At 42.5% G+C, this 15,438-nt stretch overlaps 7 protein-coding genes across 9 annotated transcripts; 4 read left to right on the top strand and 3 right to left on the bottom strand.

Annotated features, from left to right (window-relative positions):
- Positions 1-194: 194 nt before the first annotated feature.
- Positions 195-2,838, bottom strand: LOC111604512 (lysophospholipid acyltransferase 5). Its single transcript, XM_023322608.2, has 4 exons — positions 2,624-2,838; positions 2,133-2,239; positions 1,043-2,073; positions 195-983 (listed from the first exon to the last, which is right to left on the bottom strand). Exons 2-4 carry the CDS (start codon positions 2,209-2,211, stop codon positions 672-674), a joined length of 1,422 nt encoding a protein of 473 aa, XP_023178376.1. The 5' UTR covers positions 2,212-2,239; positions 2,624-2,838; the 3' UTR covers positions 195-671.
- Positions 2,839-3,093: 255 nt separating this feature from the next.
- LOC111604514 (BET1 homolog) lies at positions 3,094-3,832 on the top strand. Its single transcript, XM_023322611.2, has 2 exons — positions 3,094-3,284; positions 3,347-3,832. Exon 2 carries the CDS (start codon positions 3,401-3,403, stop codon positions 3,752-3,754), a length of 354 nt encoding a protein of 117 aa, XP_023178379.1. The 5' UTR covers positions 3,094-3,284; positions 3,347-3,400; the 3' UTR covers positions 3,755-3,832.
- A 133-nt stretch (positions 3,833-3,965) lies between these two features.
- LOC111604513 (protein max) lies at positions 3,966-5,421 on the bottom strand. The gene is made up of 5 exons (XM_023322610.2): positions 5,169-5,421; positions 5,041-5,106; positions 4,763-4,870; positions 4,423-4,546; positions 3,966-4,361 (listed from the first exon to the last, which is right to left on the bottom strand). Exons 1-5 carry the CDS (start codon positions 5,211-5,213, stop codon positions 4,225-4,227), a joined length of 480 nt encoding a protein of 159 aa, XP_023178378.1. The 5' UTR covers positions 5,214-5,421; the 3' UTR covers positions 3,966-4,224.
- Positions 5,422-5,608: 187 nt separating this feature from the next.
- LOC111604534 (SOSS complex subunit C homolog) lies at positions 5,609-6,185 on the top strand. Its single transcript, XM_023322634.2, has 2 exons — positions 5,609-5,872; positions 5,939-6,185. Exons 1-2 carry the CDS (start codon positions 5,762-5,764, stop codon positions 6,173-6,175), a joined length of 348 nt encoding a protein of 115 aa, XP_023178402.1. The 5' UTR covers positions 5,609-5,761; the 3' UTR covers positions 6,176-6,185.
- Positions 6,186-6,190: 5 nt separating this feature from the next.
- On the top strand, positions 6,191-7,353 carry LOC111604533 (methyltransferase-like protein 5). 3 transcript variants are annotated; one of them, XM_023322630.2, is made up of 2 exons: positions 6,191-6,699; positions 7,118-7,353. In XM_023322630.2, exons 1-2 carry the CDS (start codon positions 6,212-6,214, stop codon positions 7,269-7,271), a joined length of 642 nt encoding a protein of 213 aa, XP_023178398.1. In that variant the 5' UTR covers positions 6,191-6,211; the 3' UTR covers positions 7,272-7,353. The 3 variants fall into 3 exon arrangements, with proteins under 3 accessions (XP_023178398.1, XP_023178399.1, XP_023178400.1); XM_023322631.2 differs by lacking the exon at positions 7,118-7,353 and adding an exon at positions 6,767-6,939; XM_023322632.2 differs by lacking the exon at positions 7,118-7,353 and adding an exon at positions 6,773-6,937.
- Positions 7,333-9,289, bottom strand: LOC111604532 (putative aldehyde dehydrogenase family 7 member A1 homolog). Its single transcript, XM_023322629.2, has 2 exons — positions 9,228-9,289; positions 7,333-9,016 (listed from the first exon to the last, which is right to left on the bottom strand). Exon 2 carries the CDS (start codon positions 9,008-9,010, stop codon positions 7,394-7,396), a length of 1,617 nt encoding a protein of 538 aa, XP_023178397.1. The 5' UTR covers positions 9,011-9,016; positions 9,228-9,289; the 3' UTR covers positions 7,333-7,393.
- Positions 9,290-10,505: 1,216 nt separating this feature from the next.
- On the top strand, positions 10,506-13,659 carry LOC111604537. The gene is made up of 7 exons (XM_023322636.2): positions 10,506-10,580; positions 10,683-10,786; positions 10,850-10,931; positions 11,029-11,790; positions 11,944-12,355; positions 12,419-12,883; positions 12,944-13,659. Exons 1-7 carry the CDS (start codon positions 10,506-10,508, stop codon positions 13,657-13,659), a joined length of 2,616 nt encoding a protein of 871 aa, XP_023178404.2.
- The last annotated feature ends 1,779 nt before the right edge of the window (positions 13,660-15,438 follow it).

Below are 15,438 nucleotides of genomic sequence, written 5' to 3'. Positions count from 1 at the left end.
GTAGCTCTAAAGTTAAATGGATTTTTTATTACGGAATGTTGGGCTGGTAGATTTTTGATTGCAGCCTCCAATCTTAGGGTGTCCGCTGCTGGTCTATTAGGTATCTCTACTTGAAAGACAAGTTCAATCTCGTTAGGTGAATCAAGCAAGAAGTTTATTAATGTTTTGATATAACCAATTGCGTTATACAGTGTTAAAAACTAACTACGATATAGTTTAAAAGCCTTGATTCTACAATATTTACAAGGATCAAGGAAATGTTAATGAACTTATCTCTATCTGATTTCATTGCTTTCATTTTATTGAAATTTACACTTTCCGTGTATTTCTTTATCTCTTATACAGTTTCTGAGCATATCAAAATATATATTTGTATTTACTTATTAATCGTATAAAATTGTCTTTATAGTTGGATAAGTCTCGGTGCCTTTTTGCACTTGCGCGTTCATAGAGCAACTCAACTATTTTTCACTGACTAGACATTGCTTTATGTTATGAACGATTGAAAACAGCTAAACGTTTACGCCACGCCTCGTTTCCTTATCGCATTTAATCATTTACAATCTATATATATAATAGAGTAAAATATGATTATTTGGTAACGTCTTGATATCAATTTTAAACGAAAGAAGCTTTGCTGAACGCATACAGGTTCACGTATTGTTGACCCACTAATATGTGGATTGCTTTCCAGTTACTGCTGCAGTAGATTCAACATTCCGAGACTCTTTGCCAACCAAAAAACGATAGCCACGGAACATGCAAGCCCATATGATCATGTATATGAAACCAAAGTAGTTAACTGCGGCATAGACTTTGATCCAACGTTCGTATTTGAGAAAAACAAATGAGGTCAGACACCAGCCCATGTAGACGATGTTGTAAGATTTTAGGGCCACGAAATTAAGTATTTTATAGATCATAGAATTGTTTAACGTTTCGCCGTATTTGGGCAGCACTTCCCTAGTGTAAACTCGTTCGATCTGTTCAATGGAAAATATTTAACTTAAAAGCTGTATCTATATATGCATCAATTACTCACTTGTTTTTCAGTGCTGACAATCATATACTCCATAACGAATGCCATGTAATAGCCACTGTGATAGCCATGCCAAACGGCTAGAAAACTCAAAGCAGCCGCGTAGCTAATATTCCTATTGTTGAGGAACTTGAGACGCTTGAATATATATTGAGCGACCCATTGATTGGTATTCACATTGAAGCTCTGCACATAGTGTTCCATGGTATTGCCGGTCTCGAGCAGCATTAGCTTTACATTGGTGCAACCAAACCAATCCGGCTGCCCCTGTGCATCTTTGCCCTTGTACGTGAAACCAATGCACATAAGAGCTCCCTCTGCGAATAGCCAGCATGCAATGTATTTGTACAGAGTGAACTTGGCCCAAAAGCCCAGTAAAAAGATGCGCTTGATGAAGTTCACTTGTACAAATTCCGGTGTCAAGAAATAGTTATCCGGTAGGTAGGATAATCCAACTTGACAAACAATAAGGTAGAGTACACCCATGCCTAGACGCTGAAGGCCGGCGTCCACACAGCCCGCGTGCTCCAGAAATTCGCCATTTGTGAACCTCTGGTATCGTCGATAAGGAAACTGAGGTCCAACCAAGAAGCCACTGGGAAAGTAAGCATACGCCAATAACTGAAGAAATGAGGGTAGATCTCGCAACGCCGTCTCCTTCTGTTCTTTCGATAGCTGATCCGCGGGCTTCAATCCATCGGCCACATCAAAACCAAAGCCAATCATGCGCAACGTCAATATGCAATGTGGCATGGTCCACAAGATATCGTACTCGTTGCTGGCCGTAAAGTAATAGCCCAGCAGCAAATAGCTCATGTGAAAGACGAAGTTAATGCCTATCAGCAAATGCGGAGCACCGCGCATCAGATTAACCAGCACGAAGGTGACGCTAATAGCCAAAAGCGAATGATATGTGTCCTTGCCATAATTGAAATAACATAAACTAAGACCACAAAAGGCGAAAAACAGGTGATGCAACGCTTTGGTTTCTATGTTAACAATCACCTTACGATAAATCGCTGCAATCGGATAACCTAAATGATTTAAATTGGTTATTTAGAGGCATGTGACAGTCAAATTTAAATCATATTACCAGCTATCAGTGTGAGTATAAGGCGAAAGGCTTCAACGGGCACGCCAAACTTGAGGGCCAGCGTTTCGGTAAGTTCCATTGTTGTAGTTGTTGTTACTGCTGTTGTGCTGTGGATCAAAGGAAGCCTTATCAGTAAAAATGTTTTGTAGATCGAAGGAAGCCTTATCAGAACATATGTTGCGGTTCAATGTGCACTGATTTACGCACGTTTCTCATTATCACTGTTTCAACTATGAAACGAGCAGCTAATTTGTTGTCTGAATCAGCATTAAACGACTAAATTAGCTGCGCCCAGCGATGCGAAGTAAATCAGGGTCAACGTCATCGCGTCAGTCCCGCCACTGGGTCATGACGAAATTTGGAAATGCAAAGCTGATAAGCAGGCCATATGCTTAATATTTCATTTGTATTGATTGAGCAAGGCAATCAAAAATATATCTCAACGGTTAAGACCACTTGAATAGTAACCTTTAGAACGTTATAGTTGTTACCTTATAAATATATTTAGTTCTCAAGTACAGTTAATTTACGTAACAGCAGGTCAATTCATTAAGCGTGTTTTTATATAACTTCACAAACCGAATGATTAAATTTTCGCAGATATTTATCACTTCACATATTTTCGAAAAGGGTTTAAAAGGTGCTATGCCAAATAGATTAAATAAAACAAACATACGCCGTTACGTTATGTCTCAACAGCTGGTTTTTCGTCGATATTAATAGTTCGATAACAATAACTAGTTCACCGACTACAATTTTAGTTCAATTTCCAATTACCCATTATCTTTCTTGTATTATTCTATTTATCTTTTTAGAATTAAAAGCTTGTGTATAAATACATTTGCCCGTTTATTGTTATGCTAAGTTTAAAACATAATTATATGACGTTCAATGTATGGTGCAAAATGTCTGGTGTCATACTCGCATAGTTCAATTGAAATCAGCTCGAATGAAACTGGTTCTGGAACGGAACTTAGTACTCTAATAAACATTACATTACACGAATTGAATATTGCAAGAACCTGCGTTTTGTTGATTCCTTAATTAATTATAAAGCTCCCTTAGTTCATAGACATTTGGATGGTTCAAAGGTCAAACCGATCGAAAACCTACTAACACTAAAAACGTGCGCAGCAGCTGTTTTGCCTCTCAGTGAGTAATTCGACACATTTGGTTTACGTGTCACAGCATGTATAATGACCATCCTTCTTTAGTATTGCAGGTAAATTGATGCCAAACTGGCACACACAGGCAGCAGCAGTGGCAGCATGCGACGCAACAACTATCCCTACCAGCCCCTGAATCAGAACCCAGGACCCAGTGCTCCCGCTAGTCATGATGCGCTTGAGGCGGAAAACGAACGCGCGGCAGAAGAACTGCAACAGAAGATCGGAGCACTCAAATCGCTGACCATAGACATTGGCAACGAGGTGCGCTACCAGGACAAGCTGTTGCGCGGCATCGACGATGACATGGATCGAACAGGCGGCTTTCTGGGCAACACAATGACACGCGTTGTACGGCTGGCCAAGCAGGGCGGCGGCTCCAAGCAAATGTGTTATATGTTCCTCTTCGTGCTGTTCGTCTTTGTGCTGCTCTGGCTGACGCTCAAGTTCAAATAGTGTGACCGTATGTTAATTTTATAAAAAAATATATTTTTAGATACCCTACAAAGTGCGGTTCATAGACAAAGGTGGAAATCTGTGAATTCAGGAATTTTAATTATAAATTCATCTCCGAAGTCAACACTTTGATAAACATATCCATATTATATACATTTTAGATAGATTGGTTCATTGTTTAATAGACGTCATTTACCAAATTTTCAAATGATTCGTTTTTCGTTTGTATTACTTATCTAAATCTTTAGATACTTACAAATGTTTTATTAGTATGAGAGTACAAAACAACATACACACACACTCACTCGCATACACACTCGCTCGCACACATTAAGGTATAGATGGGCATAAATGTTGAACTTATAGGGTATACTGTTGCTGTTAATGTCCAGGCATTAGAATTTTGTTTTGATTGATTCGTTTACGATGCTAGCGTAAACCTTACAAAGTACAGCAGACGTTTTTATGGGCTATGCATGAAAGGTTTTCATCTTTTTACTGCGTCGACTGAATTCCGACTGCTCCAAAGCATCCTCCACATCGCTGCTTAGCTCATCGCCGCTCAAAAAATCGCTGCCATTTGATGTGTTGCCCTCCAGGCGCCGTACTAAATAATTAGAAATTTGTTTAGACCAAACAAAATACGTGTATTTCTAAATTAGTCTTACTTTGTTCATCCAGTATGCTGTTCTGCTTCTTAATGTCTTCGATGTCCTTTTGATTTTCACTTATTTTGCGTCGCAGCGTTTGAATGCATTCTGTGGTCTTTTTGAGTATCTGCGCACGGCTCGCCTAAAGTGGGCAGAACGAGGAGATTAATATGTCAGACTTAGGTCAAGGTATATATATAAAACAACATATAAGTCTACATGATAAACTAATAATAATAATAATTAAGATCTTGATACTGAATTAAATCTTCATAGTTGGGGCTACGATCTACAAACTAAGGCTAGTCTTGGTAAATATGTAACCATCTACTGTCTTTTAAGATCTTTATTCGCTCACCTTTTCACCCTTTAGCGTGGGCACTGCTTCGCGCAGGTTAGTAAAACTCTCTTTTATGTGATCTCTTCGGCGGCGCTCCAAAGCGTTGTGGTGTGCTCGTTTTTCGGCCTTGAAATAAAAATAAACAACTAATTATTACCGCCATCAGTCAGTCAGCAAGAGGAAGAACAAGAAGAAGAACAACAACAGTAGAGCTAGCACCGAGCGTCTGTTTATAAACACTAGCAACGTGGGCCTCCTGTTGTTATTAGTGAGCTGTTGCTCTGTCTTTTGTTTACCGGCGTAAAATTAGCAGTGCTTGTGTGTCTCGAGGAGCCAAGACCGTTATCAGAGTCTCCGTCGTCCTATGTAAAGAGAATGTTCGAAATTATTTATGACGTCAATGTGCGTCGTGGTTTGTGCTTACGTCACTCTCGATGTCAATATCTCTGTCGTCGTCGCTCATACTCATGATTGGAGTTGTTCTCTTGTTATGATTTCAAGAAAAGTAGTTAAAATTTTTAGCGCTCTGTGGGCGTTGCAGCACTTTGTTGATATTTTATCCTAGCGTCTGTCTCTGTGTATGCGTGTTATTTATTTTGTTTGCCAGCGCACGTTTTGGATAACAATCAGTGTGGCAGCAAGCCGAAAATACCAAAATACCAAATGCCATTATTCAAAAAGTGAGCTATATGTAGCAATTTATGTGCGCAATTCTATTGATTTTGATGTGCTTAACGTTAATTGATCTAAAAATAATTTAATTTTAATCGTAAAATAAAGAATTTTATAACTATATATAGTTGTATAGCTAAAATACCAAATTTATATATTTGGAATAGTTTGGAATTACTTCGATCGTTCCGTTTAGTGAATCGTTCTTTGGAACTATTTCGGAACGATTCAACACAGTTTTAATGCAAAAAAAAAATAAAAATAGCAAAAAAGCGCGTGTTGAACCGTTTTAATTATTTAATTTCTTTTTATTTAGTTATTCATACAAAATTTCGTCTATTTTTGATGGCTTTTCCTACATCAAGTGCACAGCAAGCAGAAACGAACCGTAAAATACTTGAAGAAATACAAACCAAGAAGCAGTTGCTCATCGGATTGGGTAGCACAACGAATCAGGTAAATGTAAATATAGAGCTGTTTATATATTAAGCGACTCGTTAATAGACTTTGCTTGCTTTGTAGATGCCCGCACCGCAGCTGCTTGGACAGCCGACAGTGACAGCCGACTTTGCCCAGAGCGTGAGCGCAACACCTAATGCCGCTGGCGGCATCGCCGCGCCACGATCTGCATTTAATCCAACGAGCTCTACAACTCTGGGTTTCTTTATACCGCAGGATTCGTATTTTGGAAATAGTTTTATACCCGTGTTGCCACGCCTGGAACCAGTGTCGACCCCGCCAGCGCCCAACGCCAAGTAATTTCATAGAACAATACACACGTCCACGTCCCTCAACATGACTCGTCTAAAGCTGAAGAAGTTAGAGGAGTATCTGCAGTGCGTCGATGGCTTCGAGAAGCCGAAGATACTGCTTGAACAATACCCAACCCCACCACACATAGCTGCCTGTATGACGCATTGCATGCAAGAACAGCACGGCGATATCGAAGGCAAACTGGTGGCTGATCTGGGCTGTGGCTGCGGCATGCTAAGCATTGGTGCTACATTGCTTGGAGCGCAGCTAACGGTTGGCTTTGAGCTGGACGACGCTGCCGTGGACATTTATCGGCAAAACGTGCTGGACATGGAGCTGCCAAATGTTGACTGCATCCGTGCAAATGTGCTCCAATTGCCGTGCAGTAAGTGGGACAATGCCTTCGACACAGTTGTCATGAATCCGCCCTTTGGCACCAAGCATAATGCCGGCATGGATATGCGATTCTTGGATGTAGGCATGCGATTGGCCACAGGTGCAGTCTACTCGCTGCACAAAACATCCACGCGGTGAGTGAGCAACTGCCAAGAAAACTTAACATAAAAAACTTTATAATAATAATGTCATTTACCTGAGTCAAAGGCGAGAAAAATGTGAATGTTATCAATGCCATCAACTACAGACTGTTCAGGACCAAATTGAAGTGTTAATGGTTGATCCTAACCACTCTAGAAGAAGTGAAATAGCAGTAAATCATTTATTGTGATTTTAAATGAAATACGTTCATTATCTATCCTAAGCGAATATATAATAAATAAGTCTATTTCAACTACTTTTATGATAAGCAATTCTGTTTTTATGAATTTTTGAAGCAAGTTCCGTAAGCACTTATTATTGAAACTGTTCTAGTTTACTGCTTAGTCTATATGCTATACTGTATGAATTCCTTTTATATAATCGAAATTGTATTTATGCTCTCTCTTGCAGCACCTATATCCAAAAGAAGTCGAAGGAGTGGGGCGCTCGTAGTACTGTTATTGCTGAGCTGCGCTATAACCTTGAGGCCAGCTACAAATTCCATAAGCAAAAGTCGAAGGATATTGAGGTTGACTTTTGGCGATTCGACCTCAGCGAGCTGTGACACAGCTCACCAAACCACTAGCTTAGAAAAAGAGAAATCAATTTAAATGCATTTTTATAGACATTTTAATAATACAAATCAAGATAACAAAGTTCAACTAAATTACATTTCCAATAGCTTGTTTACTCTACGTTGAAGACCACGCCCTGTGCGCAAGCCAGTTCGCCCGAGTGATTCACTGTGATGGTGGCGCGCTTGCAGTATTGCTTCCAGGCGTCGGAGCCCGATTCGCGACCACCGCCAGTTGCCTTCTCGCCGCCAAAGGCGCCGCCAATTTCTGCGCCATTTGTGGTGGTGTTGATGTTAACGATGCCACAGTCGGAGCCCTGGGCGCCAATCCACTTGAAGGCCTGGCTAATATTCTCCGTGAAGATGGCCGAGGAAAGGCCCTGCTCTACCTCGTTATTCCAGGCAACTGCCTCGTCCACATTGCGCGCTTTGAGCACATAGACAATGGGCGCAAAGGTTTCACGATGCACCACAGTCGCATCATGTGGCAGTCCAGTGATAATTGTGGGCTCCACATAGTGGCCATCACGCTCCAAGACACGTCCACCAAACGCGACAGTGCCGCCCAGCAGCTTGGCCTCCTCAATGGTCTCTTTGTAGCTATCGACATTCTGTTTCGTGTGCACGGGGCCCACAAGTGTTTGCAGCTCCAGTTGGTGGCCAATGCGTGGCAATAGCTGCGCATACTTGGCCGTCAGTGCCTCGACAAAGCTGTCGTGCAGTTTTTCGTGCACAATGATGCGCCTGGTGGTGGTGCAGCGTTGTCCAGTGGTGCCAATGCAGCCAAAGAGCGCTGCATCCAAGGCCATTTTAATGTTGGCCGACTCGTCAATAATCAGCGCATTGTTGCCGCCCAGCTCCAAAATAACCTTGCCAAAGCGACGCTGTACTTCCACACCAACATCTCGACCTGTCTTGCAGCTGCCCGTGAAGCTGACCAGATTGACACGCTGGTCAGCGACCAGAGCTGCGCCCACATCGGTGCCACCCTGACAGAGGCTGACCACGGCCGGCAAATTGTTGCGTTGCAGCACCTCGGCTACAATTCTAGTGGTAGCCACGGAGACGAGCGGTGTGCTGGGAGCGCCCTTCCACAGCACACTGTTGCCTGTGGTCAGAGCGATGGCTGCGTTCCAGCCGAAGACGGCATTGGGAAAATTGTAGGCGGATATGACGCCGACTAGACCAAGCGGACGCCACGCCTCCAAGATGGTGTGCTGTGCACGCTCCGAATTGATGAGCTGGCCGGAGTAGATGCGTGACAAGCCTACGGCATAGTCGCAAATGTCAATGAACTCCTGCACCTCGCCCTGACCCTCACTGTAGATCTTGCCTACCTCCAAGGAGACAAGTTTGCCCAGCGGCTCTTTGTATTTGCGCAGCTCGTCGCCAATCTGACGCACGATTTCACCGCGGACCGGAGCGGGCACTTGCCGCCATTGCTTGTAGGCCTCGACGGTCAGGCCAATGGTCTGATGTAGCTCCTGCACTGTGCCCTGACGCACTGAAGCAATAGCCTGACCAGTGCCGGGATCATAGCTGGTGATGCTCTGTCCGCGGCCCTGCCAGTGGCCAGAATAGACGCCGGGATTGTCACGTTCCAGTCCGAGATCCTTTAGGAAGCTGTATTCTGGCTGATCGATCAGATAAGAGGCGCTGCGCAGCTGCTGCTGCAACAGGCCACGCTGCACGGCGAGCCGCCCAGTCAAATGTCTCAAATTCGCGATCATGCTATGCTGTGCCAAGAAGAGAACACACAAAAAGAAACGCAGTGAGATTTATGGATTACTGATACGGCTGATACGCGCACCGTATCGCACCGATAAGCGTCAAATTGTCGCTGTTTTATGTAGCTGAAAATATTCCGACAGCTCGCCCCCAGCAATGAGGTCTGCTACTGATTAGCACTGCATCCGAAGCAGCGACAATCCACTTGAGTCCACTTACTTTTGTTGTCCACTTAGGTCCGCTGCTATACGATGTGCTCCCTGCACCGCTCAATTATCAACTGAACCGCTGAAACTCAGACCCAAGCAACAGCAGAGCTTATCTTGCGTTGAGTGAGCAATATATATATATATATATATATGTATATATAAGCACCCATACGGAGAGCGAACGCTGAGCATTATCTATAGAATTCTCCCTCTTTCACTCCCCCTCTCTGCCCATCCTTCTCGGGCTACTTGCTAGTTTAAAGGCAGTTACACCTTATTAAAAACAGAGTTTATGTATCAGATAAGATTTAGTAACAGCTCATTATAGAAATGCTATTGACAAAATATTCTAGCTGCTAAAATTTATTCATTGTTTCAGCTTAGACATTTAATATATTTAAATATTATTTAGTTTAAGTAAGACAATATTATAGTATATTAATATATAAAAACCCTATCATAAGCATTTTTCTTATAACTTTACTTATATATATTAAATTAATTTTTATTAAATTAATGTTCAGCTAATAAGTGTTTTTAATTAACATGGAAAGAATACTTAAAAAAGTATACAAAACAAACGCCCCAAAAATATATATTTATATTAATTAGTCAATAAAACCTGTAATTTGGGACACTGTGGCGCTACATAAATAAAAAAATAATACTAAAATATATTTATTTATGATTCACAAACAAAAAATACATATATTAACAGAAAATTAATTACTGCTTTGTTTTATTTTAGTAAACGAAAAAGTAATATATACAAATTAAAAACTATATTTTATGCATTATAAAAAAAAATAATTTACTAAATATATTTATCTTTTTTTATATTGAAGATTGAAGCTAATATATATTCTTAAACTATTTCTTCTCTAAAAATAAGACAAATATTTATTTATTTATTTTATTCCTATTAAATTATATAATATATATTTTATGTGAGCCGTAATATTTCTTACAGCTTTAGAGCTCCTCTGCTATTGTAAATTATTTTTACGACGTGTAATAGAGTTTCAAAGTAGTTTGTAATAAGAGAATATATAAAAAATTAATTAAATAAAAAATATACAATATAAACTCTAACATAATCTTCGCTTATCGAATTTGAAATATCTGCAAATACCTTCAGAATTTTCTTATCATTATTCACGCTTCATCATCCATCAGCAATTGTTGCTGTTGTCCTGGCAACATTTCGACACAAGTTAGCTGTTTGCTCGATAGCCACGGCCTTTGGCTAATCAGTTTTGCAGTTTGGCAGCTAAAAGAATTTGCAGAAATGGAAGTGCTCGAGGAGGGAAATTTAATGGACCGCGTGCCCATTCTGCTGCAGCGCGATTTGGAGTTTTATCAGGTGCCCGCACAAGCTGACCGCAATGCGAGAAAAGTGCTTTTGGGAAAACTCGTTAACACATTGTTTCTCACATTGCCCCTTCTTGATTTGTTTCACGAATAGACGCATCAGCGCGTGCTGCAGGAGCCCATCTGCTCGGGCGTGGTGGGCGGAAAACTCGACTTTCCGCGCTATGCATCGTTTGCATCCATAAAACTAATTCGCTGGTAGGCCATGTTGCTCTAAAAGTTTTCCCTGTACCCAATTTGACTGGGTCATGTTTCGTTTAGGTGGGAGGATGAATACTTTGCTTCCTATCGCAAGCATTCGGGTCTATTGCATACCGAAAAGGAGCTGAACGAATGCGATTTCGTAAGTGACTGAAGTCTCTTATTAACTATCTGTGTATCTGCAGATACTCCACGTCTGAAACTGCCTCTCTTTCTATCTAATCTATCTGCCTGTACAGAGCAGCGTTACGGTTAAAACTTCTGATCCGGATAAGTTTGTAAGTTTGGTAACCAAGTCAGCAGATCTCCTGTTGGAGCACATACATCGACTCTCGCAGGAGTCGTTGGATCATGCGGATCTGTCCGTGCTAACGGCCACCATTGGCGCCGCTGCATTGGTCAAGAACTCGTTGAGCGTCTATATGCAGGCAGCCACGACAACCATTTGCCCGCCCAAGGGTGACGAAAAGGGCGGCGCTCTGAAGTTGAGCTTCAAGCAATATGCCCAGATGTCCGAGGCATTGGCTGAACGCCTGCTGGATCTGCACTGTCGTCTGTTGCTGCTGTATATCATTCAGGACGCGGACTGTCTGCACTGGGAGGACACGCAGCCGTTCTTCGAATCGGAACGCGGCTCGTATACGGTGCAAATGTGGTGGCACTATATGCGCGGCACCAAAGCCGATCTCTGGAATTCGGTGCCACCGAAAATGGCACAGAAAATCTTTGCTGGAATGCTGAACGAGACACTCAGCGTGCTGACTGTGCGCTACACGCAGATTGTGACAAGTGTTGCACGTGCCCAACTGCATCTGGTGGACATTTGCAACATGCTGCTCTGCATTGCCGAGCTGCTGCCCCATGTCTGCGAGAGCGGCGAGGCCTATGTGGGCCTTCAGCTTAGCAATCAGAGCGTCATCGTTAGGGATATTCATGCCAAATGCCGGGAACTCTTCTACTGCCTGCTGCTGCGTGGCGCGCCTCTGGGTGTGCTTTCCAAGGTGAGATTATTTAGGGAATGTATACTAGTAACAGATTAATAATTGGAGTTAACCAAGGCAGCTATGATAGCTGCTTAACATCACTTCATATGTCTCCTTAAATAATGTTATTCTATAAGGATTACTAAGGACTCAAATTTCTAACTATTCCAGGTCTTTCGCAAAGGCCTAGATAACATGGAAATGTTTAGTTCACGTCATGGTCTGCCATCGGCCTGGATTATCTTTGCGTTGCCGCGGTACTTTCCCAAGGAGCAGTCCTGCCAGTGGGTCACAGAGTTTGCTGATCTTACCACGAACACGGCCATCTCCTTGGATTTGCGTGTGCTGCTGGCCTTTCCCGAGGCGCATTGGTCGTATCTGCTGAAGATCCTGCTCATGCGAGATGCCTATCTAACGGGCATCATAATGCGTCATCTAATGCAACATTTGCCGTCATCAGAGAATTTCAAGAATGTGGCCAAGCACTCGTTTACCAGCGCAGAGGGCGCTCCATTAAAGTGTGAAGCTTTTCTGTGCCGTGGCGAGTGCTTCAATGTCACCGATTCCATAGCAGCGGACATAGGTAAGTTCTCTTTGGAACTCACAATCTTTCATTAATAATATTCATTTGTTCTGATTCCCGTAGATCCCGTTGGGCAGTCCAACTATCAAATTGTGCTGTCCCTCACATACCTGGTTGTGGCCGTGGGCAAGGCCGTCGATATCAAATCCTGCCTGATAAAGACGCTCGAGGAGCATGCTGTGAGCGGCTGGAGCGATTGCCTGGACAAGCGCCAGGTGTGGAATCAGAAGCGCACACCTTGGCTAGAGGCCATCATGCACTTTGTTTATCCAGTGCTCGACTGCGTCGTCGAGATGCTGATCAATGCCGTCGAGAATGGCGCCAGCATGTATCAGGCCATGTCCTTGGCATTGACGTGCATCTCAGAGATTTGGGACTGCATGCCCGAGGGCTTGTATAAGATAACAGCCTTGCTACAGGATATAATACCAGTCTCCACGCGTCCTCTGGGCGATTCGGTGCTGCTGCAGGTGGTTTTTGCAGCGCTCTACACTGAGCTGATAAAGACAGCCGAAGTGCATGAGCAGGGTAAGTTTCAGACGTGAGTTATAGAATCGTTATATATTTATGAATCTATCGGCTTGGCAGCTAAGAACGAGGATAAGGCTGCCGTATGCTACTCGCTGTCGGAGGCCATTTGCTCTGTGGACGAGGATGATAAGCACACTGATCAGATCGAGCTGTTTCTTAAGCAGGCCAAGGAGAGCATCAATCTGGACACGGATTTCGGCGGCAGCTGCGGACGTGGCGCTGGCGGCATGAGCGCCGTCAGCACTGTCAAAATGGACGACCTCGCCATGAACAATGCTGAATCGGAGCGCTTGAGCCACAGTCCACCGGCTAACTATGCCATGGAATTGGATGTGGGCATTGCTGACTATATAGCCGAGGTGCTGGCCAGTGATGTGCTGACCACAAACATTGGCAAACAGGCGCTCAAAGTGATCTATAATTATCTGAAGTTCAACAAGGATTGGCTGCTGGAGCAGTTGGGCACGGGCGACAACGAGCCAAGTCCGTTTCAGGGCGTGCTGGGCCAGAACATAAAGGAGGCCAAGACCTCAGTGCTCAAGTCCATGTTCTTCATAGGCAATACGCCGTTTGATCAACTGCTAACGGGCTCGCTGAAGATCGACTATGTCAGCTGGCTGCAAATGCCGCTGTCCCTCAATCCGGAACGAACGTGGCTGCATCTGGCGCGTCGCTGCGATTTCCAGGAGGACAGCAAGCTGGCCCTGCCCGAGGTGGCCATGGTGGCTGGCATAAGTAAGATAATGAAACGCCGTAAAGACTTTGCCAAATGAGGAAGCCCGGCTGGCGCATCATTAGCGTTGCGCATACGCCGCTTCGTGCCCGTAAAGATGCCATTAATGGCGCATAATGCAAACAGCACGACAGCTTCGTACTCCAAAATGTTCGCAACGTAACGCAAAATGAGAGATGCAAGAGATGTAGATAAACCTGAAGCAGGCTAAAAAAATATTTGCTCCTTCAGCTACTCCTGTGTTTAATATATCATGGGCGAAGCGGGCGGGGGCTTAGCTGGGTAGTGGGTAAGTCCAAGGAATGGTGGCATTTCACTGCCGAAAAATGTTTTTGTCCACACGCGGCGTAGATGGCGCAATTGTCAACTGCTCCGCGGAGCAGCAGCAGCAGCAGTGGTAGCGGCTGCTTCCGCCCTTCCTTAGCAATTGCCACGCAGAGCGCCAGTTATGAAAATTACTGAAACGACGCCAACAAACATACAAAGTGATGAGCGCGGGGGCTGGGGATTGGCCAACGGAGCTGAGGCTAACGGGCAGGCAAGTGTAGCATGGAAAACACACCAGCAGCAACAACAGCAACAACATGAAGGGCAACGTGACAAATAAAAGCGAATCAACAAAGAAATTCAGAGTCGGCTTCAGGCACTTAAGACATGCGCTGCCTGAATGAAAAGACAATCAATTTAAGTAGAGTTCATAGAGTACGCTAAGCACTTGAGTATTAAGTCAGACTTTTTAATGAGTTTTTCTTATTGCTGAAAATATGCAGCTCTAGCTGAATACTAGTATAGTTTATAGTATTTAGTTTGAAGTGTTTGAAAAAGCCGTTGAGCTACAAAGTTTTGGAGTATGAAGTTTCATATATACAAAAATAGTTATCAAAGGCAGGTTCTAAAGATAAAAAATTATTTTTATGTTAATTAAATCCATTGAATAAGAAATTTAAGATTCTTTCAGTTGTTTGCTTCTACTATAATTAATAAGAAATACTTTATAATACTGCTATATAATATTATAAAAAAAAAAAACAACAAAAAAATACAGCATTCATAGCTTTTCTATTTTTATTATTAATTAATATTAATTTAAATCTCAAAATAAATATGTGTAAAAAAAACATTTTTACGACAAAAATAACTTAAGCCTTTATGATTTAATTCAATTTTAAATGTCTAAATATTTTTTATTTTTTTTTTTTAATTGCTGTTTTTATTTGCAATCTGTCTTATACTAGACAATAAAGACATGTCTAAATATAGCTTTAATATTATCCTGCTGCTATAACATAAGTCTAAGCAAGCTCAGTTCAAATTAGTTTTCAGTAATTTTATTTAAATAGACAAACACTAAATTAAAATATTCTAAGCTGCATTCTATTGCATTCATAACTGAAACACTAGACATTAGACTGAAACAATTTAAAGCTGCTTAAAATTTAAACAATTCGCACAACAACAAAATTTGCATATAAAAAAGTTTCACAATTTTATCATGTTAAAACTTTCGCTGGGCACACAGCTGATATTATTATTTCAATTCACAGTTGCGCGTAGCAACAATATGAAAAAAGTATTGCATAAAGTAGGGCATTTCGCTGGCCTGCTGGCCGCTTTTTGGCTAGCGAGTCGAACTGGCTGAAAGGCGACCGAGGACGATTGCTCTATTCATTCACTTGGCGCTGCCAGAAGCGTGCGGACGTAGTTTAGGACACACTCTGACTCTGCTGACTCTAACTCTGGCTGTGACTCGGGTTCGGCTTTTGGCTTCAGAGTCAAGTGGCAAGTGGCACCTGCACAAGCTTGGCGGACATTTTAAAAA

The sequence above is a fragment of the Drosophila hydei genome, unplaced genomic scaffold (genome assembly GCF_003285905.1).
Source record: "Drosophila hydei strain 15085-1641.00,03,60 unplaced genomic scaffold, DhydRS2 tig00000001-arrow-pilon, whole genome shotgun sequence".
In the NCBI taxonomy this organism is placed as follows: Eukaryota; Metazoa; Arthropoda; class Insecta; order Diptera; family Drosophilidae; genus Drosophila; species Drosophila hydei.
Note: the sequence above shows the minus strand (reverse complement) of the source record. Positions and strands in the feature narration are given on the sequence as shown.

Coding starts and splice junctions, on each gene's coding strand:
- LOC111604514 (XM_023322611.2), top strand. CDS start 3,401: ATGCGACGCAACAACTATCCCTACCAGCCCCTGAATCAGAACCCAGGA.
- LOC111604537 (XM_023322636.2), top strand. CDS start 10,506: ATGGAAGTGCTCGAGGAGGGAAATTTAATGGACCGCGTGCCCATTCTG. Junction 10,787..10,849: donor TCCATAAAACTAATTCGCTG/GTAGGCCATGTT, acceptor TGTTTCGTTTAG/GTGGGAGGATGAATACTTTG. Junction 12,884..12,943: donor AGCCGAAGTGCATGAGCAGG/GTAAGTTTCAGA, acceptor TCGGCTTGGCAG/CTAAGAACGAGGATAAGGCT.
- LOC111604532 (XM_023322629.2), bottom strand. CDS start 9,010: ATGATCGCGAATTTGAGACATTTGACTGGGCGGCTCGCCGTGCAGCGT.
- LOC111604533 (XM_023322630.2), top strand. CDS start 6,212: ATGACTCGTCTAAAGCTGAAGAAGTTAGAGGAGTATCTGCAGTGCGTC. Junction 6,700..7,117: donor CTGCACAAAACATCCACGCG/GTGAGTGAGCAA, acceptor TCTCTCTTGCAG/CACCTATATCCAAAAGAAGT.
- LOC111604513 (XM_023322610.2), bottom strand. CDS start 5,213: ATGAGTATGAGCGACGACGACAGAGATATTGACATCGAGAGTGAC. Junction 4,871..5,040: donor GCACTGCTAATTTTACGCCG/GTAAACAAAAGA, acceptor TTTTATTTCAAG/GCCGAAAAACGAGCACACCA. Junction 4,362..4,422: donor CAGCATACTGGATGAACAAA/GTAAGACTAATT, acceptor CTAATTATTTAG/TACGGCGCCTGGAGGGCAAC.
- LOC111604512 (XM_023322608.2), bottom strand. CDS start 2,211: ATGGAACTTACCGAAACGCTGGCCCTCAAGTTTGGCGTGCCCGTTGAA. Junction 2,074..2,132: donor TATACTCACACTGATAGCTG/GTAATATGATTT, acceptor TAAATCATTTAG/GTTATCCGATTGCAGCGATT. Junction 984..1,042: donor TTGTCAGCACTGAAAAACAA/GTGAGTAATTGA, acceptor TCCATTGAACAG/ATCGAACGAGTTTACACTAG.
- LOC111604534 (XM_023322634.2), top strand. CDS start 5,762: ATGGCTTTTCCTACATCAAGTGCACAGCAAGCAGAAACGAACCGTAAA. Junction 5,873..5,938: donor TGGGTAGCACAACGAATCAG/GTAAATGTAAAT, acceptor CTTGCTTTGTAG/ATGCCCGCACCGCAGCTGCT.